The following is a 16,792-nucleotide window of genomic DNA, read 5'->3' as shown; positions in this document are numbered from 1 at the left end:
GATCGTGTCAAACCGGGTTGGCATGATTCACATTTCACCTCGGCCACGGTCTATTTAACACGTGCTGACCACTCCCTGGGTGACATGGCACCGCCGCAAACAGGGGGGTCCCGTTAGGCTGTCCGATCCGGCACCGGAACCGTTTTTCTGCCGGATGTGGCGTTGGTGATCGTGGGGGGGAGGGTATGTAGCCATCCACCCCACGCGCTTTTATCGCGTGCTTCGCCACGCGGAACTTGGGAAATTATTTTGATTGCGGTAAAATAAAAATTTAGGCTGCTGCTGCTCCGGGCGTTGCTTTTCATTGCAATCCGGCTTTCGACCCCGTGGACCCACCGGAATATGTTTGCATTTTGATGAGATCAGGCACGGGTGATCATGTTGGTACCGTTGTAATATATGGCATTACGCGCATTGCACAACGACGCGTGTGCCAACGGTGTGTGCCATACCAGCGCGTGTTGCGTCGACCTGCAGGTACGCTTGCCGCGTTGCATTGCATTGCGGAGGCGCCAGGAGAGTGAAATTGACTTTCACAAATTATGTTTTATCTCGATGGCTGCGAAAGCGTTACGTGTGAGGTTGCAATCGTACCTGGCATTGAATAATGCATCAGCAGATGACCACCGAAATGCAGATAGTACAATTATTAAATCAACAGTTGCCGTACGTATCAAATGCTGTATTTTTTGTTGTTGTTTAACAGCACTTGTGTTGACCTGTTGAAGGAAAATCATTGAAAAAGATCATCACGCTTATCATGGGCAGCTTTCACGTGCCGGTTATAACACAAGAGTGTGTGTGTGTGAGTAAGTGGCCGTTAAAGAGAATAAAATATGCTTGCTCTCGGATCTATAAATTATCTCCTTCAAGGTGTAATTGCCAAAGCTCTCTCTGGCAGCTGCTGCTGGTTTAAGATTAACGACCGAACAACCCGATGCTCGAAGTGGATTGTTTTTTTTTTTAATACGTCCCAACGTGCTAAGCAGCCTCTTAGTTTGAGTTTTGTGTGGTACTTCTTCCTGGTGGTGGATTTAGAATGTTTTTTTCGTTTTTCTTGTTTGCTTAAATGTTGTGTTTTATTTGTTTGATAATGTTTAGCTAGACGAGAAAGAGTGCTGTGGATTTTCCCGTTTTTTATATGACTTTTCTCATTGAACATTAGTCAACAGTTGTTTAAGGAGTTGTTAAAAATTGAATGAAAAATACCACATGTTGTGACATTTTAGTGACGTTTTAGCTTTTTCAGTGCTTTTCGTTTTTTTTAGACGATGGCGCTATTGCTTAACCGTGTTTTTAAAAGCTTTCAATAGGTTTGAGTCTTGTGGTTTTTGCGTTTTTTTTTAATATGTACGACATAATTCTAAAAAAGGTTTCTCAAAACGTGTGCTATGTTGCTGTGCGTTTTTTAAAAATACTTCTGCTCTACTTTTGATTTTGTGTGCGTGTTTGTTTGTGTGTTTCGGTGTTTGTGTGTGTGTGTGTTTGAATCACATATTTAGATGTTTATAGATGAAGCAACGATTCGTTCTAGCGATAATATCATTCATGTTATGTGGCAAGAGGTGACAACATGTTGATAGCTAACAGAGCTTAGGATTAAAATTGAAGTTTGTTACAAAATCCAAAGGTTTCTCAATTAGCTGTTCAAACTGTTGAGCTTAAAGTACAATTATTTTAAACAAAAAGTGACTACAGAGAAGATAATAAATGGTCACTAGTTAAAAGAGCTCATCAGCCCAAGAAATGCGAGGTTAGTGTTGCGAAATTGGACAGAACGTAACTACCAAATAATTCCTAACATGTGGATATTGACAGAGTGTTGCATAAATCTCTTCAAAGTAGTAATGGATCTATTTTCATCTCAATTTTGTTTGCGACAAAGCGGCATTAGCGGTGTGTTTATTTTTAAGCCAAAGCAAGCCAAATACACCCAAAACAGGCCCATCAAGAAACGATCGTCTTTGCTCCTCGAAAACCTTGAAGAGTTGAAGGGGATGGCAGATGAAAATGCTGGTGCCGTATCTCGGCGATTTCAACCCACATCGCCACATTATTCAATCGCACTCCTGACGACAAACGCGACCCCAAAATGAAAAGGGTGTATGTGTGTGCCTTCCATCATCGGCGCATATGAGCGGCACTACGCTCCTTGTCCCGCTTATTCCCAACCCTTCTGACGTCAATCACAGACGTGACGGAAGTGACGGCCGGGCATCTACCATCGGCGGAAAACGTGATTTTTCCCGCCGATCGTTCGGCGTCCACTTAGGCACAGGATGGAGCTCTCCTTCGAAGCAGGCAAGAACAATTGGTTCCACCTTGGCTCTGAGGGGTTCTGCTTCATTTGTATGAGCAAAGTCTTGGGGGGACGATGCTTACGCGACCCGTAAGGAGATTGGTACGAATAGAGCAGTACACTTGACACAATCACGGTGATGAAAGACGGAAGAAGCTTAATAGAAGCGGTTGGGAGTCAGTGGCGACTATTGTGTCATGTAATGGCCATCGGCAGTGGGTTTGTACTCCGTTATTTATAGTCGGTGAGTTACTTTGGGGACAAGAGTTAATCTACGATCATGCTGCCGCCCAGTACTGCCCCGGTACCTTTCGTAATGAAAATGTGACAATCGTGCCGAGGCTTCGCAATATATCACCCACAATCGGTAGCGTTATACATTTTATATGGCCCATCTACATCAAAGGAGAGAGAGGGACATATCAATGCTTAGAAATGAAGACATTAAATGGGTTTTGAAAAGAAAAAAAAAGTGGGACATACAGCAATATAATAATCCCCAGCTCTCGAGGCTGTTGGGTAGGCATTAATGGAAGTATTAATCAATTTTCTGTACATGTATCTGTACCGCCCCGCAAGTCCAACGTTGCCAACGACGGTGTAACGCAACAGACACCGTCGCGCAATATATGGTCGCGATTACCTACGCCGCCAGCGTTTGGAGCGATTTTTATCGAATTAATGTAATTGCTGCATTTATTTCGATTTACGTAATTGCTTAACGCGCGCTTCGGTGTTGGGCGGGCACACCACATCACCACCAAGAGCGGAAGCACCACACGTGTGTGTAGGGAAGCAAATGGCCGGCAAATTTCTATCTCTTTCTCCTCTGTCCTCGCGTGTGAAGTAATTAGGAAAAAGGTTGAGTTGGAACGCTCGGTTGGAAAAATTCAAATGTCAATCCTCACTAGCCTCCTCGGTGTAGGCAAAGCGCGGCTGCTCTACTAGGACGCAGGAGAGGGAGTAGGGAAACTCTTCTCATCGTCAACATGTCTTGTTGTGGCGCGACACGCCACGAGCATGAGCGATGTCTTGGTTGGGGCTTTTGGGACAAACCCGTGGGGGTGCTCGGATAACCGCCGCCCCACACTGGCTGGCAACACACGACACACAACCAGGAAGATGGTCACGAGCGAGGTGTAGTATATTGGCGGTTGGCTTTGCCAAAGCAGGGCGCGCAGTTTTCCGAACACAGCGCAGCGCGAGAGCGCGTTCTAAAAATACAAATAAATATGGCTCTCGGCTTCTGTGCCTGGCGCGCAACACCACAACACCCCCCGAGAGCCGAGAAGCCACCTTCATTACGTACACACCAGCCAGTCACTCAACCTTCGTCTCCACCTCGCTCCAAGACAAAATGCGATGCGATCTGTTCCCCCCGTGCAGCCGAAAGATCGAGGAACTATAAGACAAGAGTTTTGCTGCAGAGTTGCAACGATCCGTCAGTGAGTGAGGAGCGTTAGATATTTTCACGATGCACACGAAGATGATCGTTATGTAGAAGACACCGTTTGGACATTCTTTCGAGCGGGGTTGTAGTACACACGACGCAGCATCGGTAGGTTGGCGGGATTATTTTTAGAAATGTCCCATCGTGAGCGCTCCTCCGGAATGTCCACGGTGACAATCTCAATAGTGTGGTTGGGATGAGTATGTGTGTGTGTGTGTGAAGATGGTACTCTAGTGATCATTACACACCTCTTCCTCCGGACCTGATGTTCGCATTGGAGGTACTCGATCTTCTGAAGAAAGGAAGAATTGGGAGCGGTGGGAACGTACAGATCTGTTGTTGCGAAGAATGTGTCTATTTGCAATGTAGATCTGTTGGTGGGTAGTGATGTGTCATCATCAGCACAGAGAGATTGTGTACAATGTTCGTCAATATTGTTTTGAGCTCAGATGATTGCCAAACCCATTAAATATCCATCACGCGGCGACAGTAGATTACGATCATCATCACCACTACCGAGCGTCCTATGTACTGCACCCGAGAAGTATTGATACTGCGAGGCCGGGACGACAACACGCGCTTATAAATCGGTGTAACCCGCTGTCACACCGGTCATCCTTTGTCTGCTGCCAGCTGAAGGTTGTTTTCGACTATCGATGGGGATGGGCTAATAAATATCGTCGACAAAGTACAATTACAAGGGCGTTGTTGTGTTGTGAAATGGGGCCGACGGATAGAACACATTCTGCCTGTACAAATACAGATTCAGAGAGTTGAATAAACTGGCTCGTTTTGAGTGCTGCAGGTGCGATTAATCGACAAATACTACGAACTTGTAGCATCAAACCACATTAACTTGTCATTTACTGGCAGTGACTAAGTGTGCAAGTAATCCAGGTGACCAGATATTGTAAACTTTGTACTAGGTAGTATTTTGTACTAGTTATTTGTAACATTTAACAGTCGTAGCCGCTAAATGTTGGCTCTAAGGCATCAATTTTGGACTCTAACGCCGCACCTATTTCCTATTGAATTTAAGCCAACAATGTTTTACTCTTGTTATCATCAAATTTGTTGGAAAGAAGAAGCATAGATAAATCTTTAGCTGAAAAACATTGTCGCTCGGTACTGATAACAAAATACAATACAGCTCAAGTAAATGAATGTATTAAAACTCGTCTTGTATTGATCGTTATCATGAGTTGCGTTCTTTTAATCTCCAAATTGACATTTTTCACATTCTCATAATGAATAGCTTGAAATAAATCATCTTGGCATGACGCCTATCATACGATCCACTTATTCCCGCAGTGGTCGAACCTATAACAAGATAAGATTTCTACAAACCACACTCAATAATCAGAGTTTGAAGTGCGAAAATCAACCTCTTCGCCTCCCAAAACGATGATTAATACGCTACATTGCACGGTTTCAGCTTCAGCACACGTTTGTGCCCGAGATCGTGCCCAACGGATGGCAAGATGGCCGGTCACGCTCGCTCGCAATTGGTACGGCGCGCGCGATCGCGATCGTTTTCCCGGGTTCGTCCCCCAATCGCTCCCCCGCGCACACACACACATACCACCAATATTGCGGGTCGGTAGGTAGGTTGGTGCTTGTAATTTTTGTGTGCGCGACGATCGCACAAACGGCGGTAGCATCAGAATAAAGGTGGGCGGACAGTGACGTTCTAAAATGGCGACGGGTGTGTGTTTTTTTCTTTCTTTACTGAGAGGTAACGAACGTGTCTGTAAAGCAGCGTGTCTATGACAGTGTGTGTTGGTTCGTTTTATGGATTTTATTTAATCTTCGTTCAAGCGAAACGCGGGAACGCTCGCTAGTAGGAGGGGTTGACAGACGTGTGGGCCCGAGAGGGTGGCAGTTTTTAGTGTCCCTCCTCGATTCCCTCGAAAGTGATGGGGCGGATCCTATTTTTGAGATACTTAAGCTCCACACTCTGTGTGCTTGTTGTGTTTGCCATTGAGGCTCGAGGGGCGGGAGGGGTTTGTAAGAATAGTACGGCTGTGCGATCAATAATTGTAACGAATGGGCACAGATGGGTGACGGATAAACATGTCATGTTGCTTTCGAGTTGAAACCGTATTCGTAGCCTTCATCGGCAAAGGGGTGTGCCGTAGGAGATGCAGTGCGCTGGCACTTCGAATCAGGAAACGGCCACCGACAACTGTCACAATGATGAAATGGTGAAGAATCCTTCATGTTTGCATCATGGGCACAGGTCGTCCATATCTTCAACTCCAATGGTCACGTGGTGGCGGTGGTGCGAGAGCTCATGTTAATGTCTATTCTCTGCTCTTCTTGTCTCTTTTATCTCTCATCGGTAAAAAAACATGTTTTTTTTCAAGTTTTCTTTTCTTGTGTTTTACTTTCTTATCTAATGGGTTCATTTACAACACTTGCAAGCATTTTTATTTGCTTGTGGGATGATTTTTTTCACTTCGTTTTTACTTTCTCTCTTTATTTCACTCACTTTCCTGTGTGTGTGCGGTATGCGTCGTTTGATGGGTTGTTTTCTTTTGTTGTTGTTTTTATGACTTCTTACACTTTAGTTGTCTTTTTTTCATTTGTTTTATCGGAATCTTGATTTGGTTTGATCTACAACATTTACTTTCTTTTCTTTTTTTTTGTTTTCTATACTTATTATTTTCTTTTACCCATTTTACCGTTTTTTTACGAGGTTTGAAAACTAATCGAAACGTTTTCGTTGATGTTGCTGTTGTTTGGCGTGTTTGGCAAATATAATGTGTTTTGTTGTTGTTGTTGTTGATGTTGATGTTGTTGTTGTTGCTGTTGCTGTTAATTGTTTTACTTTTTCTTGTTGTTGCTCTTGGTTGCAGTGTACTTGGTTGCGAAAGAGAATTAATTGAAGCACTATTTAATACATCTTTTCCTTTTTCCTTCTCTGTTTCTTTCACCGATCGGTCTCGGCTCGACCTACAGAGTGCCACCGTCTTACATTTACGGCACACCGTACCTAGGCACGGCAGGCGGATCGACCGGAGCGGGCGCAACCGCCTCCGGACTGGTGCCGATCCCTGCCACCCAGCTGTCGCACGCAGCCGCCATCGCGGCCGCCACTAGTCAATTCTACGAGTACCAGGTAAGCAACCGCCGGGGCCGAGCGCACTGAGCCGCACACGAGTCGTTAGAGTGGATGCGATAGTAATAATAATTCGCTGATTTCCTTTCCAATTGTGTCGCAACAGAATGCGGTAGCAGCAGCCGCCGCCGCACCGTATCCGGGCCAGTACAGTACAGGGTTCGATGCGTATCCCTATGGATCCGGTGCCTCAGGTAAGGCAATAGCGCGAAAGGGTGCTATCTAAGATCTTCAGCTAATCTGTTTTGTGTGTGTTTTTTTCACAGCTGCCGGAGCTGCGGCCGCCGCCGCCCAGTACATGGCCGGACCGTACACGTACGCCACGCTGCCGCAAGCAGGAGCTGCCGCCGCCGCCGCTGCTGCCGCGGCGGGTGCATTTCCCGGCCTGTCGCCCTATCAGAACGCGACCGGTGCTTCGCTCCAGGAGGCTAGACTGCAATAATATTTACTACCGCAAGCGCTGATGCTGTCGCTGCTCGGCGATGACGTCGGTGGCGTCAACGAGAAGCGCTCGTAACTCGTGACGAGTGCGCCTTCCGCTGCGCCAACGCAGCGAGGAGTTGGAAGATAGTGTAGTTTGTAGTGTCCGCTGCCTAGCCAAAAAAAAACATAAAAAAGAAAAATTGGAAAAAGGAAATAGGAAGAACACAACGGCCCAAACCACCAACCAATTACACAAAACACAACTAAACAGCGCGTGGTTGGAGCGTACATTTTAGTTAGCCCCTTCGGAGGTGTGTAGTGTTTTAAAATCTATCAAACTAACAGCTAACCAAACCGGAAGCGTTACGTAACGTTGCGTTACGTGAAATGCAAACAGTAAGCGATAGGTAATAAAGAACTCAGCAAAGCAAAGTAACGGAATCAAGCCGGATCAATCAATCACCAATCAATCGTCGTTCTCCAATATTCATCTCTTTAATTGAAGAAAAAAGGAAACAGCCTCAACAAACACAAATACACCCCTCTATGAGCGCATATAATTGCCAATTCGCACATATTTCAAGCACACAGCATGTAGCCGCGGCTGAAATGGAAGAGCTTATTTTCCCTCTGCGGCGGTACCAGTCAGCGTCAGAATCTGTAAACACACACACACACATCAAGCAAAGGCCAGCGTGCGAAAGTGCGCCCCTGGGCAGCAGGCATTCAGGCATATAAAGAAATTTACTCTATTTATTATACAACTAGTTTTTAACGTACTGTAGAAAAGCCGAACTAGACCGATATAGTAGTAACCTTGCATGAGGAACTTGCCGCAGAACACGCGGTTGCACCGTGGGCGGGAGACACATTATTTACTTAACAGATACTTTTTAGCGGATAAGCAATAAACAGTGTTGGACAAAGCTGTTGGAGCAGCAATACAAAATGAAGAACAGTACGACAGCATAACTCTACGAAAGCTCAATTCTTGTTTCGTGTCTTCGTCCTTCGTAAGGTCGGCTTATGTAGCGAAGATCTGGAAAGGTGTAAAAAAAGAAGCAATGTTGCAATGTTGGACAGATGAAAACAATCCCAGTTTACGGTTCACAGTCAGAACGTGCTCGCCCCGCCGTAGTCCTCTCAACCGAATCCCGTGGACTGATTTTTGCAATAATTGTTTATCGGATATAGTTGTTGGATAGTGGGGTAGAGGAGGCAGCAGAACTAGGGGTTGTGTAGGAATCAGACTTTTTGAATGCAAATGCAATATCCTGTAGGATGTGGCTGCTATTACGATGTAGAGCAAAACACGCAAGCAATACCACAAAATGATGTAGCGTCGTCTTATCCCCACCGAGGTAGTGAGAGAGGAGAGTGAGAGAAGAAAAAGCGATTAGCGAAAAACAGAAAGGAACAGATTTCAGAGCACTAGAAGTGGCAGCATCAATTGGTTTCACATTTGCACATTAGTGAGTCGGATCGATGCGTACGTTCGCAAGCAATACTAAAAACAAAAAAAAAAAACAAGCGAACAAAGCTCGATCGTTGCGTATCATTTTTCCGTTTCCGTTGTTTCCGTTTTTCGCGGTTTTCGCGCGTGTAACGTGGGGGAGGGGGGAGGGGTGGGAGGACAGAAGACAGATGCATACAGAGAAGAATGAAATTCTAGTCAAATGTGTGTGTATGTGTGTGCGTGTGAAATTATGTGCGTTTGTATGTGCTTTTGTATCGTATGGTTTTGTTGTGCTTTGGCTTTTCCCCTGTGAAGTTGGGAGATTAATTTATTTTGTCCTTTTTTGTTTGGGTTGTTTTTTGCGCCTTTAAATGCGCATCCATCGTTGTGTTGTGCTTTATTTGGACAACTCTTGTTTCGATGCTGTACTATCTCTTTCGCAGTTGATTTTGTTAGTACATTAGCTGCTCTCGCTTTATCTGTGTTTTTTTTGTGAAATTTATGAGCGAAATTATGATTTTTCAATTTCTTGCTTCGATTTGCATGTTTTGCATTGCTCTTTTTTTCTCTCTTCTACAAAATCCTTCATTTTTGCACATTTACGTGTAATGGGTAGAGTATGAACGTACGGCCACCAAATCGAAACCTCAGAAACCGCCGATCTAAAAGTTAACCTTTATATACACCAAAACGAAGAAAGTTAGTGTTCGTGTCACTACCCCGAGTCAAGCAAGATTTTAGTAGCAGCAACAGAGGAGTTTTGGAATATTTGGAAGAATCATAACAAAAAGGAGTCAAAATTTAGCAGCACAGTGCGCACAAGTGTGGATAGTAGGAGTGGTGAAATTGTGCCTTTCAAAACAGAAGAAGAAACAAACACATAACAACCAGTACCAGCAAAAAGCGAAGCTGAAACAGTAACAACACCGAGCAATGAAACGAAACACAGCAATACAGAAACACACACTAACATGGTATCATGCTGCTGGAGGAGACGCGATACGCTTTGCCGCTTGAAAGGAATCAAACCGTGGGCTTTTGAAAGCGGATAGGGAGACACGGTTGTTGCTCAGTCAGTCAGTCAGTCAGCAGCCCAGGAACGTTGCGCGGTGGAACAAATTCGGTGACAATACCCAAACAGACCCACCAGCACCCATCCACCACCAGCTCCCCAACTTTGACGGTAGATTTCGGACGTAGATTTCATGCCAGTTAGCTCCCAACTTTGTATCAGGCACACTGAAACACCACGAAATTCGTTAACAAAAAGCAAAGAGTACATGAGGTCCATGCTGGACGTACGGAGAAAAGAAATATGCCAATCTTAGGTGAGACTTATCGAAATCACGATTCTAATGCGCTGCGGGTGAACGGGGTTACCCTTGTTCGGGTGGAAAGAGCTGCAGAAGAAATGCGTGCTAAAAATTGTGTAAAAATGTGTAGTGGTTGAACTTAGAAAACGACAAAAGGAAAGGGGAACCCCCTCGTAGTAAGACCACTTTTTTGGGGGGAGGGGAGCGATGTTTTTGAGCTGCGCAGTACATTTGATGCATTGACCAAACGCAACGAGTTAGAGGTGGAGAGCACATCTTCTTTTTTGAAATAAAAGCATCGTGTAAAAATGTTAAAAACTCCCGGGGGGAGGGGGCTGGAAGGAGCTCTGTTCACGGCAACCAAAGGATAGAGGGATTAGGGGATAGGGGAATCGAAAAGGGGAAAGGAGAGGCAGTACGAGAAGCGCCGTGATTGTAGATGTTAAGTTTAAATTATTTATACACGACACGAGTGGCGAGCGACGACCAGTGGCGGCACAGTTGGCATTATAGGCATATAAGCAATCCGGTACACGTCTTATAAGAATCTCACACGCAATTCAATGCCTGCATTGTGGGGGGCAGGAAACTTTAGGATTAGGAGGAGGGCCGCGGACCAGGGACACACGGGGATCAGAATCAACCGGCGCGCCTCAGTGTAAAGCCCCCGGAAGAGCCGGAAGGTTTTTTGTCTGGTGTGATCGTTCGATCGTTGCTCTGGTGCTCGTGTAAACCACCAACCCGATCGATCGGGACAGGGGTCGAATTGGAGTAACAATTAACGGTTTACGGTAAGCATATTTTAAACTGTCGGTTATTAACAACACTATTAATTCAACAAGTTCTACCAGCTGTGTAAGCCGAAAGGAGCAGCGAAAGAACAAAAAACATTAAAAAAGCAAATAACAAACAAATCACAAGTAATTGATTTACACCCCCAAAAAAGAACCCTTACACACGCATATTCGCATAAGAAATGGTGGAAGGATCGAACAGATAAGCAACACAAAAAAAGTTAAAAGAAAATAAGGAAAAGATAATAAAAGAACAAAAAAAAACAAGATTGATAAGATGATTAAGTACTAACCAAACGGCCACTGGGCTACACAGATATCATAAAAAAACAACAACAAGACATCAGCATAGTTTAGGAGGGAGGGAATATAACAAAAAAAAGGCGAAAGAAAGGATACTATACAGATTAGAAGCTCTACATATACATAAAAAATATATATATATTTAAAAAATATAAAAAAATATTGAATAAAACTCTAGCGGTGTTTGAATCCTTTGCTTTGGAACGAAAGAAATTCAGCACAAAATACGAGAATGCATGTAAGAAGCAAAAACTACCTTAAAAAATCGAATCTTTTGCACCCAGCTCAAAGCAGAAACTACAGGTTAAGGTGATGACCCTACATTAGACCGCACCAGATAGTCGACAAGACACGCATCGAATCCTTCTAGCCGTACCCGCTCTACAGGGAGAAAAACACAACAACAAAAAACGAGGGCGGAAACATTGCAACCTGGCATGATGGCGAGAGCGATTAGACAAGGTAAGGCGAGACTGGGCGACCACCTACCGTGGGGTAGAGTTCAGCGGAAGTGACCTACGGCAACTGGCAGCAGGCCCGCGCGTATTATTCGTGATTTATTTTCATCCGTTTCGTTCGGCAGGTAGAAGATGAAGCGACGGACTACCCTTCGCCAACCTGCATTGTTGGCTTTTGATCGTTAATGCCCTGGACGACCCGTGTTGGGCGAGGATGCTGGACCGTGCAAAGCTATAAAATGGACGTGACTTGCCCGGAGTGATGCTCAGTCGTGCGTGGTGCTTGGAAGCGACGGTCAAACTTGGTGTGAAGGATGAATTTGCTGGTGATTATTTCCGTCCTATGCTGCTCCCAGTTCGGGGCGAGCTATGTGATCGTGGATCGTGACCGTGGTAAGCATTGAAAAGGAAAAGCGTTGTGTGCAGTGGATAGGTAATAAGGGAACTTTTGTTTCGACTTCGACAGATTCATCCAACACCGATCCACAGCTCATTGGATTAGGATCGTACGCTGATCATGGTGTGCCACCAGCACACTCTCCTGCCGGGACCCTTTCGAACGCACCGATCGATCCGTACGCGAAGAAGCTGCTGCAACTGTACTATCTGGTGCAGGTGATGCGGTCCTACCATCGCCCGGCCTACCAGGAGCCTACGACCATCCTGAGCAACCTGATCGACCGGCTCACGAAGGAAGATCTGCGCGACGAGCTGGAACGGCTGCTGTCCGGTGTCGACGGGTTCGAGGAGGTGTTTAACATTGGCGAGTATGCGGCCCGGGATCCGATCAAGGAGCAGCTGGCAAACGATTTCCGCCTGCTGTTTCCGCTCGTCGTTAAAACGCTGACCGGGTTGCGCGAGACCGGCCACATGACTAACGACGTGACGGCGATGGAGGACACGCTGCAGGGTAAGCTGCGGGACGCGTTCAACGATTTTCGCGGCCTGCTGGTGCGCGTCGTGCAGTCGGAAAGTGAAGTGTTGAACGAGATTGAAGAGCTGCAGGAGACAACGTACAGCAAGCCGAGCGGTAACGATGTGAACTGGAATGTGGACGAGAAGCGAACGGAAGCCGTACCGAGCGCGGTGGAAATCGTGTACGTGACAGAGCAGCCGGTCGCCTCGGATAAGGCTGTGGTGAATGATTACGATTTAGAGGTGGAGCCGGCGGTGGCGAGTACGGAACGCGCGAGAGTGGAGCTGAAGACCGATCCAGCAATTGATATTCGTATGCAGAATGGAAACGATCTTGCATTTCTACCGGATGGGGGCTCTGTTAAGTATGAGCTTAGCTCGGGACCGAATCTGCTGTCGCAGGAGCCTGATTCGGACGAGGATGAGGACGACGAAACGGAGGTGATCATACTAACGGAGGACGCCAACATGCAGCACACCGCGAACGGGAACGATAAAGGTAAGCATTGAGCGAACGGTTGGAGGTTTACTCTGCTGACAGCTAGAGGGCGCACCAATCGGGAAGGTGATTTTTCGTAGCGATGGCGTTTTGTTCCATACAACAATGAGAAGATCGGGTTAATTGCTACCAGCAATATTTATGTTCTATATATTATTTTATTTACACCTAAACCAGAAGAAAGTGAACAAACAAAATTTCCCAAAAAAGAAAGTGTATTAACAACCCTTTTTTCTTTTGCATCGTTTTGTGCAGGTAGCAGCAGCAGCCCGATGGCCGTGATGGTAAAGGACCCGGAAATGGCCGCCCTGATACCGCACATCGTCGAGCAACTGCGCCTGGAGAACGTTACGCCCGAGGAAAGGGATGCGCTGGCGGAAATTTTCGACGACCTGTGGCCCTTGATGGTGGCGGAGGCAGATCGTTTGCGCACGGAACCGTAGGCCGTACAGCAGTACCGTTTACTGCTGTTTTGCCTCGGTCGGAATCCTTTTTTCGCTTTGTGTTTTTTCTTCCCGCAATGGCATCAAAAGAAGTCGTTTACCTGCCAGCGTATGCAGCATTCGTTTCCGTCCGCCATCGATCCAGTGCCAGTTGCTGCTGTGAGGTGGAAGAGAAAGGATCGTTGCATTGTTTTAAGCTGAAAAGAAAATGAAAGTACTGCTGGGCGCATTGTTCTGCACGGTTCTGATGGTGTTAACCGGAAGCCGGCCATTGTTTGCACGAAAATGTAAGTAAAAAGCACGAAAAACGTGTGTTGGAACGTTCGAGATTAAATCATTTTGTTTGTGTGCGTTGTCTTTTTTCTTTGCTTGTCTCCTACGACGAAACAGTGTCCCTTGATTGGGTCCGAACGCCCTGGACGGATGCTTCCTACCGCGAGCGGCTGCAGAGCTGGGGCCTTTATCCGAAAGTGTTCCGGTACGGCACAACGAACCATCATGCGGCGATCATGGAGCGTAAACGTGCGGAGCTAAGCTGGCTGAAGCGATTGGTGCGTGAGGATGAGCGAATGGGAGGCAACGACGTGCAGCAGGCGAGCCTGGTATCAGACGAAAGCATGGAGCGCGATCGTCAGTATGACAAATTTAAGGACAAACTCTTGCAGAAGATGGAACAGGATGCGCTGGCAGTGTTGTGGCAGTATCGTTGAGCCGTGCTTCTCGGCTGATAGACATTGTACAAAGGAAATGAATGGGGAGCTATGTGTGTAGTTCTAATTGGAATGAATAATTTAATTAGTAAATACGATGCTTTAAAGGTGTGAAGAGTCACCGTTGATCAATTTATATGCTGTAGTTTGAGAGAAAATAAAATATATATCTGATAAAACATGAAAATAGTTTCAAAAGGGTTTTTATTCAAAAGGCACAATTATTTAGATTCGATTTAGACTAGACGGCACTTCTCCTCCTACTAAATTATATTCACCGGTTCGCTCACCAGCAGATCAGATGCATCTTCCGGATAAGATGTGCATGTTCCAATTCTGGTGCTTCACAAATTGGCCTGGAACTATGTGTCGAGAATTGCGCGATGATCACCTTCACGAGAAACCGAGTACCTCTTCGATACGATTACGCCCTACGCAGCTCCATACTTGAGCGTAAAAGCTGTGCCAGAGATCTTGGAGTGCACCTTGATGAGAAGTTTGTGCTTCTAAAGCTTCTATGACCAGCTTGACGATGTCGTAACCAAGAGGAATCAGCTGCTAGGCCTGCTTAACCATCTCACGCGTGAAATAAACGATCCTATCTCGTGTAAGATGTTGTACTGTTCGTTGGTACGATCGGCAGTGAAGTACGCGTCTGTCGTATGGTGGACAATTTTTACAATAAATAAATAAACAAATAAATCAAAGATTTCAAACCAGCTTCCAACAAACTGAATATTGAACACCAATGAGTGATTTTACTCGTTATGAGGAGTATTTGTTAAGCATTCAGATTTGTACGTTTTGCGAAAAACTCGTTATAAGGATTACTCGGTGCGAGGTGTTCCACTGTACTTAAGTATCTACTACCGGTATTGCGCTCCGTCGATTTTACATCATTCAAACCAATCTCTCGCCCTTTTTGTCATCTTCGTGTCGTGTTGTAGGGTAGCCTTCGTTCCCATCAGTCGCCTTTTTACTGATAATAGCCGCCCTGCAATCCAGGCAAATTCGTAGCGATCAGCCAAGGTTGCTACAAGCCTTCGTTGGCCTGAACCTTGTACAATGGGCCCTTAAGTGTAGTTTTCTTGTGGTGGAGCTGTATTGAACAATATTTAGCTATTTTTGTTTTGTTAACTAATTGTTGCTAGTTGAAAATTATCAATAACAAAACATGCAAATAAATAAAATAATAAAAGAAACACTTCAAAATGATATAATTTGTACACAAATAACACTTATAGTTTATTCGACAGCGATTTGCATTGCACTTAATGTTTCGAAGGATGAGTTTTTACAACATTCATAACACCTAATAATAAAAGCCACACTAACCTTACCTAACCTTAACCTTAATCACTAACGCTAACGTTTCTGTACGATTTGTTTGAAGTTTAATGCTGCTGCACTGGCGAACTCACACGATATGCTCCACACATCTTTTGCAGATTCGCTCCCATCGCACTCAACAGGCATCGATCACCGATCCTTTCACTGATCAAGACATCACTCGATATCTACCGCAAGGCTAGTAATCCTCATAGCTGCTGTGAAGCGTCGACGAAGGTTTCATTCGGTGGGCAAGATGGTGTTGCTGTTGCTTTTGCCGCCGCTGCTGTGCCGCTCTGTGCCGGGCCGCCAACAGCAACAGTTCGTTGAAGGAAGGGTTCTCGAAATCTTGCATGCTCGTTCGCAACAGCCCGTTGACGAGATGCCCATCATCATCCTCTTCATATTCTTCCGTATCATCATCATCATCATCATCGTCGTCATCATCATCTCCGAGCACACCCATGTAGTCGGGTTCGTCGTCTAAGTACTCGGATGAATCCTCACCAAGCGCTGCAGTGTCGTCGTCCTCTTCATCGTCTTCCTCCTCCTCCAGGCTGGGATTTCCAATCTGTGCCTGAATGGCGGCCAAAATCTTTGCCTCCATCTCGGGGTCCTCCTCCTCGTCCTCCTCCTCGTGCACCTCCTCCTTCGCCTTCTGTTTTGTGGGCGATTGTTTGGGTTTGGCGATCGAACGTTTGTAGCGCGGCAGTTCGATAGTGACGCGAATCGAACCGTTAGACAGTTGCTTCGTACGCACATCGGCACTTCTTAGCCGGGGTTGATTTCGGCGTGCTTGGGAGGCCTTGCGTTTGCTGGCACTGGTGAGCTTCGTTTGGCGTTGGTAGTACTTTTGCACGATCGTGGCAGCCATGTGCAGCACTCGCTGCGAGGGAGCTTCCCGCGAAGCGGAAGTTGCAGGCGCAGAAATGGAGTTGTGTTGAGGATCGTTGGTTTTGGGATTTGTCGTTTGGCGTATTTCGGGTGAGGCTAGCAGTGCGGTAAGAATTGCATTTCGCGGCTGGCCCCGATACCGGTGGGACTCTTCAACGACCAGCTCCCAAATGCTGCCGTAGATGTGCTCGAACGCGTCCTGCTCGAGGGATGACAGAGCGTTTGCCTTCATGAAGCTGATAACCATGGGAAGTAGCCGAAGCACTTCCAGCTCATCGAAGGTATCCATTGTTAGTTCTGTTGGTGATAAGAACAATTTACTATTAGATAATCGCTCTAGAAGACATCCCGATTCATTGCGTATTGATCTTTGTTTAATGATCTT

At 45.9% G+C, this 16,792-nt stretch overlaps 2 protein-coding genes across 4 annotated transcripts in view; both read left to right on the top strand.

Annotated features, from left to right (window-relative positions):
• Window positions 1-11,311, top strand: part of LOC121598347 (RNA-binding protein 24-B-like) — a 50,345-nt gene extending 39,034 nt beyond the window's left edge. For all 3 annotated transcript variants that reach the window (XM_041925024.1, XM_041925025.1, XM_041925027.1), the window contains exons 6-8: window positions 6,711-6,870; window positions 6,977-7,064; window positions 7,137-11,311. In XM_041925024.1, coding sequence (XP_041780958.1) covers window positions 6,711-6,870; window positions 6,977-7,064; window positions 7,137-7,312 — 424 coding nt within the window. In that variant the 3' untranslated portion in view covers window positions 7,313-11,311. The remainder of the gene's footprint in view (window positions 1-6,710; window positions 6,871-6,976; window positions 7,065-7,136) is intronic.
• Window positions 11,312-11,931: 620 nt separating this feature from the next.
• LOC121599918 lies at window positions 11,932-14,297 on the top strand. Its single transcript, XM_041928068.1, has 4 exons — window positions 11,932-12,010; window positions 12,084-13,031; window positions 13,287-13,761; window positions 13,865-14,297. Exons 1-3 carry the CDS (start codon window positions 11,932-11,934, stop codon window positions 13,472-13,474), a joined length of 1,215 nt encoding a protein of 404 aa, XP_041784002.1. The 3' UTR covers window positions 13,475-13,761; window positions 13,865-14,297.
• Window positions 14,298-16,792: the final 2,495 nt, after the last annotated feature.

The sequence above is a fragment of the Anopheles merus genome, chromosome 3L (genome assembly GCF_017562075.2).
Source record: "Anopheles merus strain MAF chromosome 3L, AmerM5.1, whole genome shotgun sequence".
NCBI lineage: Eukaryota > Metazoa > Arthropoda > Insecta > Diptera > Culicidae > Anopheles > Anopheles merus.
Note: the sequence above shows the minus strand (reverse complement) of the source record. Positions and strands in the feature narration are given on the sequence as shown.